The 17454-nt window shown below is 46.1% G+C and overlaps 1 protein-coding gene across 3 annotated transcripts in view; it reads left to right on the forward strand.

The window, feature by feature from the left end:
* Window positions 1-17454, forward strand: part of GALNT14 (polypeptide N-acetylgalactosaminyltransferase 14) — a 206386-nt gene that overhangs the window by 155823 nt on the left and 33109 nt on the right. For all 3 annotated transcript variants that reach the window (XM_075925330.1, XM_006118082.4, XM_075925331.1), the window contains 4 exons: window positions 507-628; window positions 8798-8885; window positions 11445-11529; window positions 15104-15207. In XM_075925330.1, the coding sequence (XP_075781445.1) occupies window positions 507-628; window positions 8798-8885; window positions 11445-11529; window positions 15104-15207 (399 nt within the window). The remainder of the gene's footprint in view (window positions 1-506; window positions 629-8797; window positions 8886-11444; window positions 11530-15103; window positions 15208-17454) is intronic.

Consider the following 17454-nt stretch of genomic DNA (forward strand, 5'->3'; position numbering starts at 1 on the left):
TGCATTAAGTTCACATTAAACTATTGTACCTGCAGGGGACAGTGAAGCACTTTACGTTTTGTTTTCCCCCCAGCAAAGTGGCAGCAGAAGTAATTGCATAAATTAAGAATTGGTATAAATGCCATAAATCGTTAATCTAAAGAGGCCCGTTATTTACTTTGTCCTTGGAAAATGGGGGAGGGGGCTCGCTCCCCCCAGAACCCGGGTATGCATGTGGATGGAGAATGGAAGGGTTCAAGGGGCCTCAGTGTGTGTGTAGAATGTGCTTCTGCCACTAGTCTGGGGTATAGAAAGATGATGTCTGTCTGTATCTGTGCGAGTTTCTTCATATGGTTGATGGATTTCCATTCCAAACGGCTAAATGTAGTGCCTTGCATGTAGAATAGTGATAGAAACTAACACGGCTACATTTCTATCACTATTCTACATGCTTCTGCCACTAGTCCCCCTGCACAGAGAGACACACACAATCTGTGCTGCACCTGAGCTTGTCTGTATCTGAACAGGTTTGATCCGGTCCCGAATCCGAGGGGCAGATGTGGCACAGGCAGCAGTTCTGACCTTCCTAGACAGCCACTGTGAGGTGAATAAAGACTGGCTGCTGCCTCTTCTGCAGAGGATCAAAGAGGTAAGTGTCTCAGGTAACTGTCTCACCAGTCTTGGCAAAATCCACTGTCCCTCCCTTTTAACCCCGAGCAGATCCTCTTATGGCCAGAGGTGGATGGGTGTTGGGATGGGCTGGTGATAAACCTCTCTAGGGACCAATTTTCATTGGCACACCTGCCACATTCTCTCTGGTCTTTCTTGAGCATGCACTTTTCTCTCACTCTCTCCGGCTCCATTGGTGATCCCACTTGACCTAATTCATCCCCCATAAACCTCTGCTGTCGACATGAGCATGACCGATTGTGTGCAATAGTGAGTCAAGCCCAGCAGATGGTGGGTGTGTCGCAGAGAGAGGATGCGAGAAACTGGCCAGTGTGTGTGTGCAAATTAAGCTAGTTCAACCACTGGGTCGCTGTTGCAATAGATAAGAGGCAAATGCTGAGTGACGCAAGGGGAATAGACGGGCGCTGCTCCAACAGATTTTTCAATTAAGCTCATGTTAAAATGCCCAGTACTGATGATTTAGGGCTCTTTGAATAAGGGTTGAATTTAATTTCATGCTAATTAAGCTTTAATAAATGGATTTAATAGGTTTAAATTCTGCTGATTTCATAGCAGACAGTGATATCCTTCCACTAGAAACACCTCTCCCCTTGCCCTGCCCTCCACAGCACCTTGTCATTCAAATAAAAGATGGCAGGATCTGGTGCAGGATCAGGGATAGGAACTCCCGAGCTCTACCATTGACTCCTGTGACCTGGGGCAAGTCTTCACCTCACTGTGCCTGAACTTGCTCCTCTGTAAAATGGGGATAATAACTCTTATGCCCCTCTTGGGGACATCACATGTGGATTTTAAGTAGTTGGTTGGAAGATAAGTGTTTATGGGTCTTTAGAAGGATCATTATTGTTACTATGATCAGGAATGTGTGTACCCTAGTCAATACTGTTTTTCATTATGGAAACAGCTATTTGTATATTGTATTCTGAAATAGCTAAACATATATTTGGAGAACTGGCATATACAAGGGTGAAATGCCTTGTTTAAGGTCATCATAGTATGTACAAATGGGCTTGTTTTGCTGTCTCCCTGCCCCTTGTCTCTTTTATCCTCCTTCTGCATCATATCACAAATCTGCCTTGCCTCTTCTTACAAACCTAGGCAGTTCCATGTGGATACAGCTCACCTTCCACTGTGAAGCCCCAATGGCTTGGTGGGGGCATAGTTCCAGGTCAAGTTCTTAGCCTATGAGCTGTCAGGGGCAGGCTGTCTTTTGTACTCTTGTGTAATGCCCACCCCAATGGGGCCCCATCTCTGGCTGAAAGTGGCACTAAAATTCATCTCATAAATATTGATGTAATAAAAATGACACTTATATATTATGAAGACTCAGATCTGACCTGCCCCTTACAGGGTCTTCCGCAAAAGCTGCTTTTCACCTTGGGAAGGGCCTTTTTAACACTTTCCTTCCCGCACATTCCCTCCCCCAACCAACTCCTCCCTGAATTTCAACTTAAGAGCAACAGTGTCTGTCTCCAACGAGGCCCTTGACGTGTCACGGCAGAGTGAAAGCAAGCAGGATGGCAGTCAGGACTGCATTTCCCTTGTGGTGCTGGGGACCGTTGCTCATGCTCAGCGTCGCTGTGATAGATGAGTGTGGGTGGCATCTGCAGCAGTGCTGGAGGAGTTTCATTACAAGAGAGCGACAGGAGCATGGTTTGTCTGTAACGTGAAAGCCAAACTTCACCTCTGCTAATGTCTCATTCGTAATTCTCTCTGAGTATGTCTACACTAGCTCGTTAGTTCCAGCTAGGTAGGCAAATGAGGGCAACCGGAGTTGCAAATGAAGCCCGGGATTTAAATATCCCAGGCTTCATTTGCATGTTCCCGGGTGCCGCCATTAAATCTTCCTTAGTCCGAACACCGTGCCTGTGGCTACACGTGGCACAGAGTAGGTAGTTCGAATTAGAGATCCTAATTCAAACTACTGGTACTCCTCATGGAATGAGGAACATGGAACGAGGAGTACCAGTAGTTTGAATTAGGATCTCTAATTCGAACTACCTACTCCGTGTCGCGTGTAGCCGCGGGCACTGAGTTCGGACTAAGGGGGATTTAAAAATGGCGGCACCCAGGAACATGCAAATGAAGCCCGGGATATTTAAATCCCGGCTTCATTTGCAACTCCGGTTGCCCTCATTTGCCTACCTAGCTCGAACTAACGAGCTAGTGTAGACATACCCTCATAAACATGTGCATGGCCTGAAGTAGAAGCTGGTTCTGTGGGCAGCGCTCGTGGCTGGCCCTGCCACAGAAGAGGCGGATTCAGTTACTCCCTAGAAGTTGGCAAGGGCTTTGTTGAAGGGTGTTGCTGACATTTTGGGCCAAGTGAGGTCACCGCAAAATAGACCCTTAAAGAGATAGTAGAAGGTTTAATCCACAGACCATGGTGACCCGGATTTAAATCCTATTTTAGGACAAAGGCAGCGCAGTGGATTCATCCTGCTTCCTAGTGGGCATTTTTCCTGCTTGCTAAACCATCATATAGTCAAGATTGACACACTCAGTGGTCTCTGAGATCAGAATAGCAGGGGTTGTGGCAGGCCAGGAGCAAAGGGCAGTGACTGAGCTGTGTGTGGGGAGCCCAGGACTGGGACAGACAGTGCTGTGGGTCTTGATGGGGATACATTAGAGATAAGGTGGTTGGTGGCTGGAGAAATGGAACTACAGGTGGTGCTTCAGGCAGGATTGAGGTGCACCTCAGAGCTGGGTGAGGACCTAGTTCTGGAACACTGAGGGGTGGGGGGGATTGGTGAGATGGACAGCACTACAGGCTGGGATTCAAGGGCATTTATATATATATATGATCTCGGAGAAACTTTTTTTAAAGATCCAGGAGGTCCCTAATCCTCCCTCCCCGCCCCCACTCGTTGCCTCCATCTTTCACACTTGGGGTTAAGACACTGATCCCTGAACTATATGAAATGTTACTGCTGCCACCTTCAGGTGGGTGCTGGAAAGACAACCGGCCAATTGTCTGCCCTGTTCTGTTACAGCGGGGATTAATGTTCTATAAAAAGCCTTTTCTTGCTTTGTTCCTGGCAGGAGTGGTCTGTCTTGTTGTAATAAAATGGAAGTCTCAAGCAAATTACCAATGACTGGCCCAAAATGAATCTGACTTTGCTCCCAGCGCCATTCCACTCTGCATGTCACTTCCCATTTTTCACTGGGCAAAGCAGCTGTTCAGGCAGGTTTCTGGGTGTTCAGCAAATGTCAAAATAAAAGCAGCTCTGTGTGTGCGTGTGTGCTCATGCACGTGCCCCACATGGATACAGAGCCCAAACACACTGTATAGCCTTTCCTTATGCAGATTGCTTCTCCCTCTGATGGATATATGGTGTCAGTCACTCTTACGCTTGAACAACACTTGTTCTAGCTCTTTTTTTCCCCTAAGTGAACCGTGTCTGAGCGTGCACGTGTGTCTGCCTGATAAGGTGCGAGCCTGTGCCTGAGACTGTCTGAGTGGATGTACATACCTGAATGTGTGTGTGCCTGAGGGTGAGGCTGTGTGTAAGAGAATATAAGACTGTGTGTGTGAGAGAGAGAGAGACTGTGTGCATATCATCAGACTGTATTTATGACTGCAAACAGGTAATCACACAGTCTCTCATTTTTACATTATAAAGCTGTATCTAAAACCATTACCCATTTACTTCAACTGAATAACTTTCCTTAAAATTTAATTATCAAGCCTAAGGCATTTTTACAGTAAGAGTCATCTTAATAAGTTCACCTGAAAATTGACTTTTTACTAATGCCGCTATAATGAACCAGCGGATGGCGACGTTCCGCTTCCATCAGAAGCCCCTGACAATTCCGTGTGTTCTCCCATTCTATGGAGAGAGCGCCGAGGTGGAATGTTAAGTTATAACCTTGCATGAAGCCATCGCAAAGGGAGGAGGCTGTCCACTGCTTTCCTGTTGACCGTTCCATCTAAGGGGAGGCCAGCGTTGGTGGTTGTGGCCCCAAATGGTTGGAATACATTTCCTTTTCCATTGAAATTTATTATTTGATTTTTAAGACCATTAAGGGGCAATGCATGGTTGACTTGCAGATACCATTTAGTTTTCTGACAACAAGATCAGTAGAAATGTATTCCTGGATTTCTGAAAATTCTAATGTTTGAGAATATGGGAAGGTGGGGGTAGAGGTAAACATGCTCCTGAGATTTTTGCAGCCCTAAACAGTACAGTACTGTGTTAGCCGTGAGAGGCCCCTCAGGTGAAACTGACTAAAGTAAAAGTGAACCATGAAGCTGCTAATAACTATGCTTATAGGAAGAGCCTTTCTTGTCAGTATCTCAAAGCCCACACTGGGTGGCTGTGTCTACATTGGCACCCTTTTCCGGAAAAGGGATGCTAATGAGACAAGTCAGAATTGCAAATGCCGCGGGGGATTTAAATATCCCCCACGGCATTTGCATGAACACGGCTGCCGCTTTTTTCCAGCTCGGGGCTTTGCTGGAGAAAAGCGCCAGTCTAGACGGGATCTTTCAGAAAATAAAGCCTTTTCCGGAAGATCCCTTATTCCTCTTAAAATTAGGTGGTCTTGGGGTTCAGGCACAAGTCTGGGTGTCTGAGTTCTGTGCACTGACTTTGATCAAGCCACTTAGGGGCCAGTCTTACTCTCAATGTGGTGACAGTTTTGCCATTGACTTCATTGGAAGCAGGGTTTTAGTGACAGCTTCCCAGAGGTGTAACCTGGACTGTGGGACCAGTGAGCCAACCCTCCTCCCGTTTCTCCCCCAGCCTCAGCTGAGTTTCACATTGTGATGCTGTCATATAGGCTATGTCTAGACTGCAGGCTTCTTTCGAAAGAGGCTCTTTCGAAAGCATCTTTCGAAAGAGCCTCTTTCGAAAGCATCTTTCGAAAGAGCCTCTTTCGAAAGATTGCATCTAGACTGCAGGCGGATCTTTCGAAAGAGAAATCCGCTTTTTCGAAAGAGAGCACCCAGCGAGTCTGGATGCTCTCTTTCGAAGACGGCCTCTTTACATTGAAGAACGCCTTCCTTGGAAAGAGGAACTTTCAAAGGAAGGCGTTCTTCCTCGTGAAACGAGGTTTACCGCCATCGAAAGAAAAGCCGCGTTCTTTCGAAATAATTTCGAAAGAACGCGGCTTGAGTCTGGACGCAGGGGAAGTTTTTTCGGGAAAAGGCTACTTTTCCCGAAAAAACCCCTGAGTCTGGACACGGCCTAAGCTACAATCCACTGCCAGGCCCTGCACTTACCCAGCCATGGACAGGCCAGGATGCAGCCAACTGAGGTATATAATTTCCCAGTCACACATTAACAGAATAGAGAAGCTCCAGCCAATTCAGCCAGTCCCAGCCCTACACCTCAGAACTTTACCACTGTGCCCTGGTCAGAAGCCAAGTCAGTTGAGGCCCCTAAACTACTTCACCGCTCTAAAGAAAGGACAGTGGACATGCATCAGTGCCTGTTAACGTGAGCTGAGATTTCGCAAGCACTTCAACCAAAACACATGGTTTTAAGTAAAATATAGAACAGATTTATTAACTGCAGAAAGATGGGTTTTAACTGATTAGAAATAGCAGGCAGAGCGATCGAAACTGGTTACCTAAGAAACAAAACTAAATTTGCAAGCTAATTCTAATTTAAACAGACTAAGAAATGTTTGAATCAAACGTAGGGTTGCCAGATGGTTTAACCAAAAATACTGACCCCCCCCCCAAAAAAAAAACCAACAGGGAAAAAATTCTTTTGAGAAAAAAAAGGGGGAAACCAAAGTTGTTGAGCAACAAAAAACAAAAACAAACAAACAAACAAACAAAGGCCCCTGAGAGTTGTTAAGCAACAAAAAAACAAAACAAAACAAAATTAAAAAACAAAGTGTGGACCCTCTAAGAAATGCTTTTGAGGCTTTTTGGCCCTAACAGGCTGCCGGTGGCCACCCGCCACCTTGTCTCCCTGCTCCAGCCCAAGCAGCCCCCCGTGGAACCCAGTAAGCACCCAGGATTTTTGCCTCCTGGCTGGGAAAAAATCAGAAAATACCAGACATTTTAGGTGTCTGGTATTTTCTGAATTATTTTACCAGACAGGAGGCAAAAATACCGGACTGTCCGGATCAATACCAGACACCTGGCAACCCTAATCAAACATCCCCACCCAAACAGCTGGTACACCCGCTTACAGTTCCTCCATACATAAACTGGGCCTTCCAGTTTGGGTCCAGTCTCCCTAACTCCAAGTCTTTTCTTTCCAGGAGGTTTCCCAAGTGATGATGTCACTGCCTCTCTTTTTATGCCTTCTTCCAGCTTCTGGTGAGATCCTTGCTGAGAGGTGGGGTCAGGCAGCCTCTTCTACCTTTTCTGAGAAATCTGCAGGACAGTTGATTGTTCTCCATGGGCCATTAATACTATCTGGGCTCTCCTTTGTTGCAAATGAAAAGCTGGCTGTGGATATCTCCAAAGCTCACAGCATATTTTGGTAACATGTTCAGCAATAGTTCATAGCATCACGGCCAATGAGAGTATGTACAATTCAACAGGATATTAATGTTCAACAAATCAAGACCTTCAGAATGGTACCTCGTCAGGTATACTTTGTACAAAACATATAATTATTCAATTGTAGTGAATATGGGGGTTCCAGAGTGCTACTTTGAGGCACAAAGTGTCACCCTCTTTAACTTCTTGTGCCTCAGTTTCTCCATCTACCATATGGGAATAACAATGCTTGTTGACTTGACACAGGTGGTTATGATGCTCAGTTCATCCATAACCACACAAGTGCTTTGAGATTCTCAGCTAGACAATGTCAGAGGAATGCCAAGAATTATCATTCCAGTTTAGAAAATCCGAGGCCCCAATATGGCTGAACAGCTCAGCTTTCAGTGCTCAGCTCCTTTGTCCTGTAGGTGTACCAGAACATGGCTCTTCTTTGTTAGGACTGATTAATAAAACAAAAAATGTCACCAGAGTGAGGCAGCAAGCCTGGATGTGCGACGACACATTCGTCTACATGTCTGTGAAAAGCGATTTGATCTGGTGAGGGGAAAAGCTTGAAGTTTTAGCTATAATTGGAGTTTGGGATTTTTGAAAAGAAAAAAGAAGATAAGAAACCAGTCAAAGCTGTCAAAATCTCATCCTCCTGTAGATATTTTTGTCCCTAACTGTTTGTATAATCTTTTCCCCCATAACAAGCTGGTAATTAAATCACTAGTATCAAATATTTAACATCATTTCATTCTTTTTTTTAACCCCTTTCCCTCCTTGGGTGAAACCAGTGCAGAATGGCATAATTTTGCAGATGTGTGTTCTGTAGTATTTTTTCTATACGTTCTTAACTGGCTGACTGGCTTTGTTTTGTCCATTTTTTATGCTGCTTGTTTGTGGCTTAACATTTGAAATGCAATAAAAAGATTTGAAAGAAGGTGGTGGTGGGGGGGAATAAATTGAGGAATCTGTATAAAAAAGTTGGAGCTTTGTACTCAGCCAGAGATTCTTGAGCCAAGCTTAATATAAAACCCACCCACAGCCTGTGCAGTATGGGTTTCTTTATGAAAAAATTTTGAGTTAGTGAAAGAGGCTGGCTTGACATCCTTGGAGTTTGTCTTCTTTTCATAATAGGAGAAGTATAAGTGTTTCCCCACATGCTACCCTGGCAGTGTACCCTCAACCTGATCCTCCAGGGAAGAAAGTGTCTAAGCAGATGCTTCCATGCAGCACTTAGCTTGTCTGATAAGAATTTTATTATGGAGATTGCCTATCTCCTAGAACTGGAAGGGACCTTGAAGGGTCATTGAGTCCAGTCCCCTGCCTTCTCAGCAGGACCATCCCTGATGAATTTTTGCCCCAAATCCCCTCCACAAAGATTGAACTCACAACCGTGGGTTTAGCAGGCTAGTGTTCAAACCATTGAGCTATCCCTCCCCCCAAGAAGGAGAGTTGCCTCTGTGATCTGGACACCAGGAATTCCAGCCATTCTGCATAACTAAGAATTTGGCCCTTCCCTTAACTTGTTTGTCCTGTGAATCAGTAGAGGACTTCAGAGGCAAACCAACTTCCTCGCCTCTTTGTCCATCACACAGGTTTTCTCGGCTCCTGAGGTGGCTTCTGAAGAGAAGCAACACCAGGCCAAAAGTCACGGGTTGTTTTGTGTCTTGTTTTCAGGATCCAACCCGCGTGGTCAGTCCAGTTATTGACATCATCAACTTGGACACCTTTGCCTACGTGGCCGCTTCCTCGGACCTGCGAGGTGGTGAGTGTGTCGTGTTGTGCTCACTCCCTGTCAGGTGATACTGATATGTCAGATCCTATGCTCAGCAGATGCTGGCAGAGGAAAGCGGCTGACTCAGTGTGAAGGAGGCACTGACTCGGAGCTCCCTACTGTAAGGATTATTTATAATGTTCTGTGCACACAACTATTTTGTGCACTGCATGCTAAAAATATCCAGTTTCCTCCTCTGTCAGCTTGCAGGGCTAGAACGGCCCTTCAGAGCACTGACTTGAGGGACTGGAGTTCCTTTTGAGGGGACAGTGGCCGTGCTGGAGAGAAGTATCACATCTAAGCTAACCCCCAGCAGCAGAGGGGTCATTGAAGAGGAGGGACATGGAGGGATTGTATTGCCATGCGTATCTCCACAGCTATACTTTGGTTTATTAGCTGAAGTCCCCTTCTGAGCTTTGCACATTTCTGGTTGCCTGATTTCCCCACGGTGTCTCTCCAGCTATATGCCAGTGTAAAACCAAAGTGATGCAGTGAAGAACCATGCCCTGAAATATGACTTTCCTGTGCTAAATGGCCAGAGGTCTCTTCCCTCCTTGGAGAAGGCTGTTCTTTCATTATGCTAAGGGAGAATGGCTCCTCTCTTTGTTTTTGTGTTGCATGCACCCTTGGAGTCTTTTACTCATATCCTTAGATTTCTCTAGAAAATGCCAGCTGGGCAGGCTCTTGTGCTTTTAACAAATATAACTTATGATGAGACTAATGACAGATTAACTTGTTTGTACTGGAGGAAACATGGCCCATACTGAAGACCAGTCTCTATAATCTCTGCAGAAAGGAGTAATTGGGCCAGATGAACCCTGAGTGTATTCTGGTATGGCAATTTATACAGTTCCATAAACAGAGCCAAAGCCATTTTTCAAGATCCAACAGGCTTGGATCATTGCCTCTTTGCTACGATCTTTGAGTCCCCCTTCTCAAGAGTGGGGCCTAGCAGATCAAGCAGCCTCTAATTTTAACCTCACTGCAAACTTGCTGGCTCTCTGAGGGTATGTCTACACTATAGAGGCTTTTTTTTTTTTTAAACAGCATTTTTCCAAAAATTGTCAATTATGTCCACACTGCAATTGCATTCTTTCGAAAGAAAATTGAAAGAATAGAGGGGTTTTTCCAACATTGTAAACCTCTTTCTACGAGGAAGAAGAGATCTTTTGCAAAACGGTGTGTTTGGACGGGGAAGAGTGAGTTCTTTTGCAAGAAGAGAAAAGAGAAAAAAGCACAGGTCCCCTGGTGACCATTCTGCCCATAGTAATCACAGCTTACATGCGAGATAGCTGTTGAAAAAGAGATAGCTGTTTCAACACGCTATCTGTTGGAAAAGTAGATCCCTTTTTCAATGCGCTTTTGCAGTGAGGATGCTCTCTTTCGGAAGAAGTTTTTACAGAATATCTCTTCCAGAAAAGCTTCTTCCGAAAGAAGCCTGCAATCTAGACATAGCCTGAGAGTCCTGTCCCTGTGCCCCTTTGTGCTTTGCACCTCTCTAAGAGCCCCAGAACACACAACATTTCCTTCATACCTAGAGAATGAACCTGTGCTGTGCATCAGAGCGGGTTTTGTTGGAAGGCCCCTGTTTCATTTGTTGCAGAATTGAAAGGTGGATGGATGGTGAATGAGGCAGGGGGCTGCAGAAAGAGAAGGAGGTGGGGTCTCAGGGTTTAGACAGTTGAATGCTGTGTGGTGATCTGGGTTCCATGCCTGTGTGATGCTGCACCACGCACTTACAACAGACTTTTCAGAGATGGTCACTACTTGTGTGTGCCTCAATATGGGAGGCCTGTCTTGATATGCAGATGTGTTGAGCACTCACAAATGCAATTGAAGTCAATAGAAGCTGGGCTTTGAACATTCAAAATTCTGTGTAACGCTAAATACTTTGAAAAATCAGGTCCAACGTATCTCAAACTGGGCACCCCGAATTAACATATGCTTTGTACCTTACTTTCTCCCTGCCTCCGTTTTCCATCTGTAAAATAAGTATAGTATCACCCCATCATGCTATGTGAGTGCTGTGAAGGTAAATTCACTAATGCTTGTAAAACCCTCAGCTATTACAGTGATGAGCACCATAAAAAAGGAAATTAATAAGGCCAGGGGCTCACATGTTGAACGACACTGGTAACAAGAAATATTAAACTGCTGATCATCAACTGTCCATTCTGTGCACTGAATGGGGCAGGGTTCCTGTGAAAATAAGTGTTTGCTTATGTAGTTAAAGACTGCATCCTAATGCATATGCATAAGAATGTTGAATTAAGGCTGTATAGATAACCTTTGTTTGGACATTTCCTGGCTTTTGTGTTCTGGATATTGCAACTGAAACGCTCCTTTCTTGTAGTTTTTTGTTTGTAATATTTACATGTGTTAGACACTGAAATTGTCTCCTAAGAGAACAGGCTGTGGCCCTATTATTTGGGTCATTTGTAACTAGAAAAGAAGAAGCAATTCTGTGCTGGCCAGGGGATGGGTTTGGTAGTTTCCTTGTTTATGTCCATCTCTAATCTCACAATGGTCTTTCTCTACTTGGTTTTTTAGGGTTTGACTGGAGTTTACATTTCAAATGGGAGCAGCTTTCCCCAGAACAAAAAGCCAAGCGAATTGACCCAACAGAACCTATTAAGTAAGTGTCAAGACAAGGAAGGGGGAAACTCTGGAGTGAATGGAAGGTTTTCTTCTGCGGAATTTTGTGCCAGCCAAGCTGTGTCCAGGGCCTTGTTTGATTTTGTCCAGTTCACTTGCAGGGAAATTTGCACATTAAGGACTAGGCTCAAAGTCCATTGAAGTCAACGGGAGTCTTTTCATTTACTTCACCGGCTGTGGATCTGGCCCTAACTGGAGATATTGCCCAATTTTGTTGATACAGCAATAAGTATCATTTTTGCAAATCATTCTCCTATTTAGCTGGTCCAGAAGGAAACTGAAGTATATAATTAGGGATTTGGTTTAATATATGGTACCATGAAGGAGATAGATAGGCACTCTCACACATCTCACAACAGTCCTGAGTCTCATGAGTCTGTCCTGAGTTCCAGTTTGCTGTGGGGCTTTTACAACACAGGGGTCAAAATTATTATTATTGTAACATGATCATTTCTCAGTGCTCCATGTGAATTTTCCCCTAAGCAGCTAAGGAAAGATAGCGAAGCTTCCTAGTTCTTCCAGCCTGTGAATGAGAACCTTTTCTCCACAACAAAGCATGTCTTTACTAAAGGTTCCACAGACAGCAGTCAGGCCGGTGGGGGTTGTTTATCACTTCTAGTATAGATGCAATAAATCAACCGCCAAATGCTCTCCTGTTGACTCCAGTACTTCAGGAGAGTCAGCAGAGTCAACAGGAGACCATCAGCTGTTAACTTAAACAGACCTAAGTATGTTGACTTCTGCTACGTTATTCATGTATAGACAGTCCCCGAGTTATGCGGATCCGACTTATGGCGGATCCGCAGTTACGAACGGGGCTTTTCTCGCCCCGGAGGACTGGAGTGGCGGGACGCCCAGGTGCGCTGCAGTCCCACCGCCCCCGTCCTCCGGGGCGAGAAAAGCTGCTCCACGTCTCCCTGGTCTGCTGGGGGGGCAGCCCCCCCCCCGCAGACCAGGGAGACGCAGAGCAAAGCCTCGGAGCACGCCCGCAGCGGGACAGCCCAGGCGCGCCTGGGCTGTCCCGCTGCAGGCGTGCTCCAAGGCTTTGCTCCCCGTCTCCCTGCAGACCAGGGAGACGCAGAGCAAAGCCGCGGAGCACGCCCGCAGTGGGACAGCCCGGGCGTGCCTGGGCTGTCCCGCTGCGGGCGTGCTCCGTGGCTTTGCTCCCCATCTCCCTGGTCAGCAGACCAGGGAGACGGAGCAAAGCCGTGGAGGACGCGGGCGGTCCTGCCACCCGCGTCTCCCTGGTCTGCTGGGGGGGGGGGGGCAGCTAGTGCCCCCCCCCCAGCAGACCAGGCTTTTCTTGCCTATGCCTGGGGTAGAGCAGCTGGGGCGCTGCCGGGTTGGTCCCGCAGCGCCGCTCCTCGGCGCTACTGTACCAACCTGGCAGCACCCCAGCTGCTCTGCCCCAGGGCTGTGTCCAGACTCAGGGTTTTTTCGGGAAAAGTAGCCTTTTTCCGAAAAAACTTCCCCTGCGTCCAGACTCAAGCCGCGTTCTTTCGAAATTAAATCGAAAGAACGTGGCTTTTCTTTCGATGGCGGTAAACCTCATTTCACGAGGAAGAACGCCTTCTTTCGAAAGTTCCTCTTTCAAAAGAAGGCGTTCTTCAATGTAAATAGGGCTTCTTCGAAAGAGAGCATCCAGACTCACTGGATGCTTTCTTTCGAAAAGGCAAGCCGCTTTTTCGAAAGTTCAACGTGCAGTCTAGATGCTCTCTTTCGAAAGAGGCTTGCAGTCTAGACATAGCCCAGGCGTCCTGATTCAGCCACTGCTGGTCAATTTCAGCAGTGGCTGAATCAGGACGCCTGGGGCAGAGCAGCTGGGGTGCTGCTGGGTTGCTCCAGTAGCGCTGAGGAGCCGGGCTACTGGAGCAACCCAGCAGCACCCCAGTTGCTCTGCCCCGGGCTTCCTGGAATCAGCCGCTGATCAGTTTCAGCAGCAGCTGACTTGGGGACGCCTGGGTTTCTTAAATTGAATCCGTATGTAAGTCAGAACTGGCATCCAGATTCAGCCGCTGTTGAAACTGATCAGTTTCAGCAGCGGCTGACGCCAGTTCCGACTTACATACAGATTCAACTTAAGAACAGTCCTACAGTCCCTATCTTACAGTAACCCGGGGACTGCCTGTAGCTGAAGTTGCACAACTTAGGTTGATGGTCTGCAGTAGAGTAGACAAGGCCTCACTTTTCTTCTCACAATTAATATTTTGCCCAAGAACAAGAAGGAAACTTGATAGGATGATACCCTTGCCTTGATACAAGCATGTTAACTGCATCATGCCTTCCCAACCAGCACTGCCTTGCTGAGCTGCCCAAGGGACAGACAGCAAGTCTGGAGTGAGTGATGAGTCTCAGGAGAGTTAATGGAGTCAGGAAGAGAAAAGTGTCTGTCCTCATTCTTTGGCTGAGCGTGCCTCACCCTATTCATTATCACCCCTTGTGGCTGGCAGAGGTATGGCGTTGGCTGGAATTTTGTCAAGTCCTTGAACAGAAAAGTATTGTGGCAGCATGGGACGGGGAATGTGGCGGTGAGTGCTCAGAGCTCCAGAAACACTGCAGAGGACACACACTGTTGGGAAACAAATCTTGCTTCTCCCTATCTTGGCTCTTGTAATGAACTCATGTTCATCCCCCAATGCCTCATCTAATGTTTGTGATTATGCTGCCCTGCAAACATGATGCAGAGAAATCATGAGTCCCGAGACAGATTCAATGCATCCTAACTGAATGTGTTTGCAGGAAGTGACACAGGTTCAGAGGGTGGCTTGGCCCATGAAATGAGTGGTCCTCCTAAAATGATCCTTCTCTTTCTCTCTCTCTCCAGCCCTGCCATATGACTTCTCTTTGATACCCATGCCAGCTAATCCAAAAGGCAAAAAGTAGCCGTGTTTTGAAATAAAGATCAGTCAGGATTCTCAAACTTTATTTTTTGCTAGGACCCTCTTTTGAAAAAGTCATACTGTGATGACTCCCCTGAAAAAGTGACAAATGGCCCCCCACTGTGCTACCCTTACTTCTGCACTGCTTCTGCTTGAGCCACCAACAACTGCTCTTGCAACCCCCCCCATAATAATCTTATAACCCCCTTTTGGGTTGGGGTCCCTAGTTTGAGAAATGTTGAATCAAATTCGATGACTTTTAAAAATTCCCTGTTCAACAGGCACAGGCTAGTCAACATCTCCCTGTTGCAATGGTGCTTCTAATAAGATATCTCCTGGCACAAAGGCACTTTAGGTAATGTCATGTACATAAGTCCCAACTGCTGAGTGTATTCTTGGTTCTGAAGCCAACCATAAGGGCTGTGAACTCTGGGCTTCTAGGAGTTGTGCTAATAGATGCATTGGCCTGTTTTTAAGTGCTGCTGATTGACAGAAAAATACCACACCAGCCAGTTAAATGGGTCTGTCACTTTTTGATGTGTCTCCTTCTTTAAGGTAATAGGAAGATTCATAGATGCAGAATAGAAAGTGAAAAGAGGTGGCGAATTGCGCATCTGGGGTTCTGCTCCAGTGTTTGAGTAAGAGCTTGTCCCCTTTCCCTGTGTATCTCTGCAGGACTCCGATCATTGCAGGGGGGCTCTTTGTGATCGACAAGGCTTGGTTCAACCACCTCGGGAAGTATGACACTGCCATGGACATCTGGGGTGGGGAGAATTTTGGTGAGTCTCTTGTTATACAGGGATGTGTGGGGCTTCATTCTCACAAGAGATGGGGCTAGATCTTCCTCTCAAGCATGGCTGGTATTACCTAAGTTCTGCCCCAAGGCCCCCTTTTGCATTCTGGTCTTCCCCTGTGGCCCCAGCCCAGGCTACTCCTCTTCCTGCCCTTGCTTAGCCTCTCCCCCAAAGCAGGCTGGGCCTGGGTCTGGGTCTGGGGCTAAGGCAAGCTGATTGGCTGTCTAGAACCTGGGGCAGTTGGTGTTGGTGTTGGTGTTGGGGCAGCCTGCTGCTCTGGAGCTAGGGCTGGCCAGAACCCAAGATGGCTGGGATGGGGCGCCTACATCTGGTGGGGAAGAGGGTGGAAGGAATTGAGGTAGAGACATGGTCTCCAGCAGAAAGGGTGGGCTCAGGGACTAGTGCCCAGAAACAGGCCTTCAGGTAGGGTGTGTCTAAACTACATGGCTCCATCGATGGAGCCATGTAGATTAGGCTGATCGGCAGAGGGAAATGAAGCCACGATTTAAATAATCGCGGCTTCATTTAAATTTAAATGGCTGCCGCGCTGAGCCGACAAACAGCTGATCAGCTGTTTGTCGGCTCAGCGCACTAGTCTGGACGCTCCCACGCCGACCTGAAAGCCCTTTATCAACCTCCTCGTTATGCCTCGTAGGATGAGGTTTACCAGGGAGATCGATAAAGGGCTTTCATGTCAACAGGGGAGCGTCCAGACTGCCCCGATCTGCTGACAAACAGCTGATCGGCAGAGCGGGGCAGCCATTTAAATTTAAATGAAGCCGCGATTATTTAAATCGCGGCTTCATTTCCCTTTGCCGAACAAACAAACCTATGTGGCTCCGTCGACGGAGCCATGTAGTCTAGACGTACCCCTCGTCTGTGTCTACACTGCACTCCTTTTCCGGAAAAGGGATGCAGATTAGACACATCGGAATAGCAAAATCCGCGGGGGATTTAAATATCCCCCGCGGCATTTGCATTTACATGGCTGCCACTTTTTTCCGGCTTGGGGATAAGCCGGAGAAAAGCGCCAGTCTAGACGTGATTCTCTGGAAAATAAGCCCTTTTCCGGATGATCTCTTATTCCTACTTGAGGCAGAAGAGATGATATAGTTTCTTCATATGGCAATGATCAAACACTTTCCATTCTACTAGTGTCACTGGAGAATGCTGAAAAGAAGCTACTTAAATTAGACATTTGTAAATCGCCAGGTCCAAATAATTTCTATTGAAGAGTTTGAAAAGAGCTGGTTGAGAAGAGCTGAATTGTTAATGTTGGTTTTCAAGAAGTCTTGGAGGAATTGCAAAAGTGTCAGAAGACTGAAAGAAAGCTAACCTTATGCCAGTTTTTAGAAAGAGTAAATGGGATGATCCAGATAATTATAAGCCTGTCAGCCATCCCAGGCAAGGTAAGAGAGTAGCTGATACAGGACCTGATTAAAAAAGAATTAAAGGATGGCAATATAATTAATGCAAGTCAACGTGCATTTATGGACAACATCTCCTGTTCAAGTAAATTGGCATCTTTTTTTTATGACATTACAAATTTGGTTGATAAAAATGGCAATAGCGTTGATGTGACTGACTTGGTACTGTGCAACATCCTGATTAAAAATCTAGAAAATAAAAAAACCTAACATGTCACCTAGTAAGTGGATTAAATCACGGCTAACTGTTAGGTCTCAAAATACAACTGCAAATGGGGAATCATCATTCAAGTGGGGTCCCACACGGATCGGTTCTTGGCCTTGCAGTGTTTAACATTTTTATCAATGACCTTGCAAAAGACATTTACTCTTCATTGATAAAGTATGCCAATAATACAGAAATTGAGAGAGTGGTAAAATCAAAGAGGACATGTCTCTGATATAGAATGATCTGGTTCACTTAGGAAAATGGGTGCAAGCAAACAATATGTGTTGCGAAACACAGCTAAATGTAAATATATGCATCTAGGAACAAAGAATGCAGGCCATATTTACAAGACAGGGGATTCTATCCTGAGAAGCAGTGACTCTGAAAAAGATTAAAGGGTCATTAATCAGCTGAACATGAGCTCCCAGTATGATGTTGTGGCCAAAACAACTAATGCAATCCTGGGGTGCATAAACAGGAAGCTTGAGTATCAGTAGAAAGGTTGCATTACCTCTGTATTTGGCAGTAGTGCGACACTGCAGGAATATTGTGTCCATTTCTGGCTCCACAATTCAAAAAGGATGTTGATAAACGGGA

Source organism: Pelodiscus sinensis, chromosome 3, assembly GCF_049634645.1.
Source record: "Pelodiscus sinensis isolate JC-2024 chromosome 3, ASM4963464v1, whole genome shotgun sequence".
Lineage (NCBI taxonomy): Eukaryota > Metazoa > Chordata > Testudines > Trionychidae > Pelodiscus > Pelodiscus sinensis.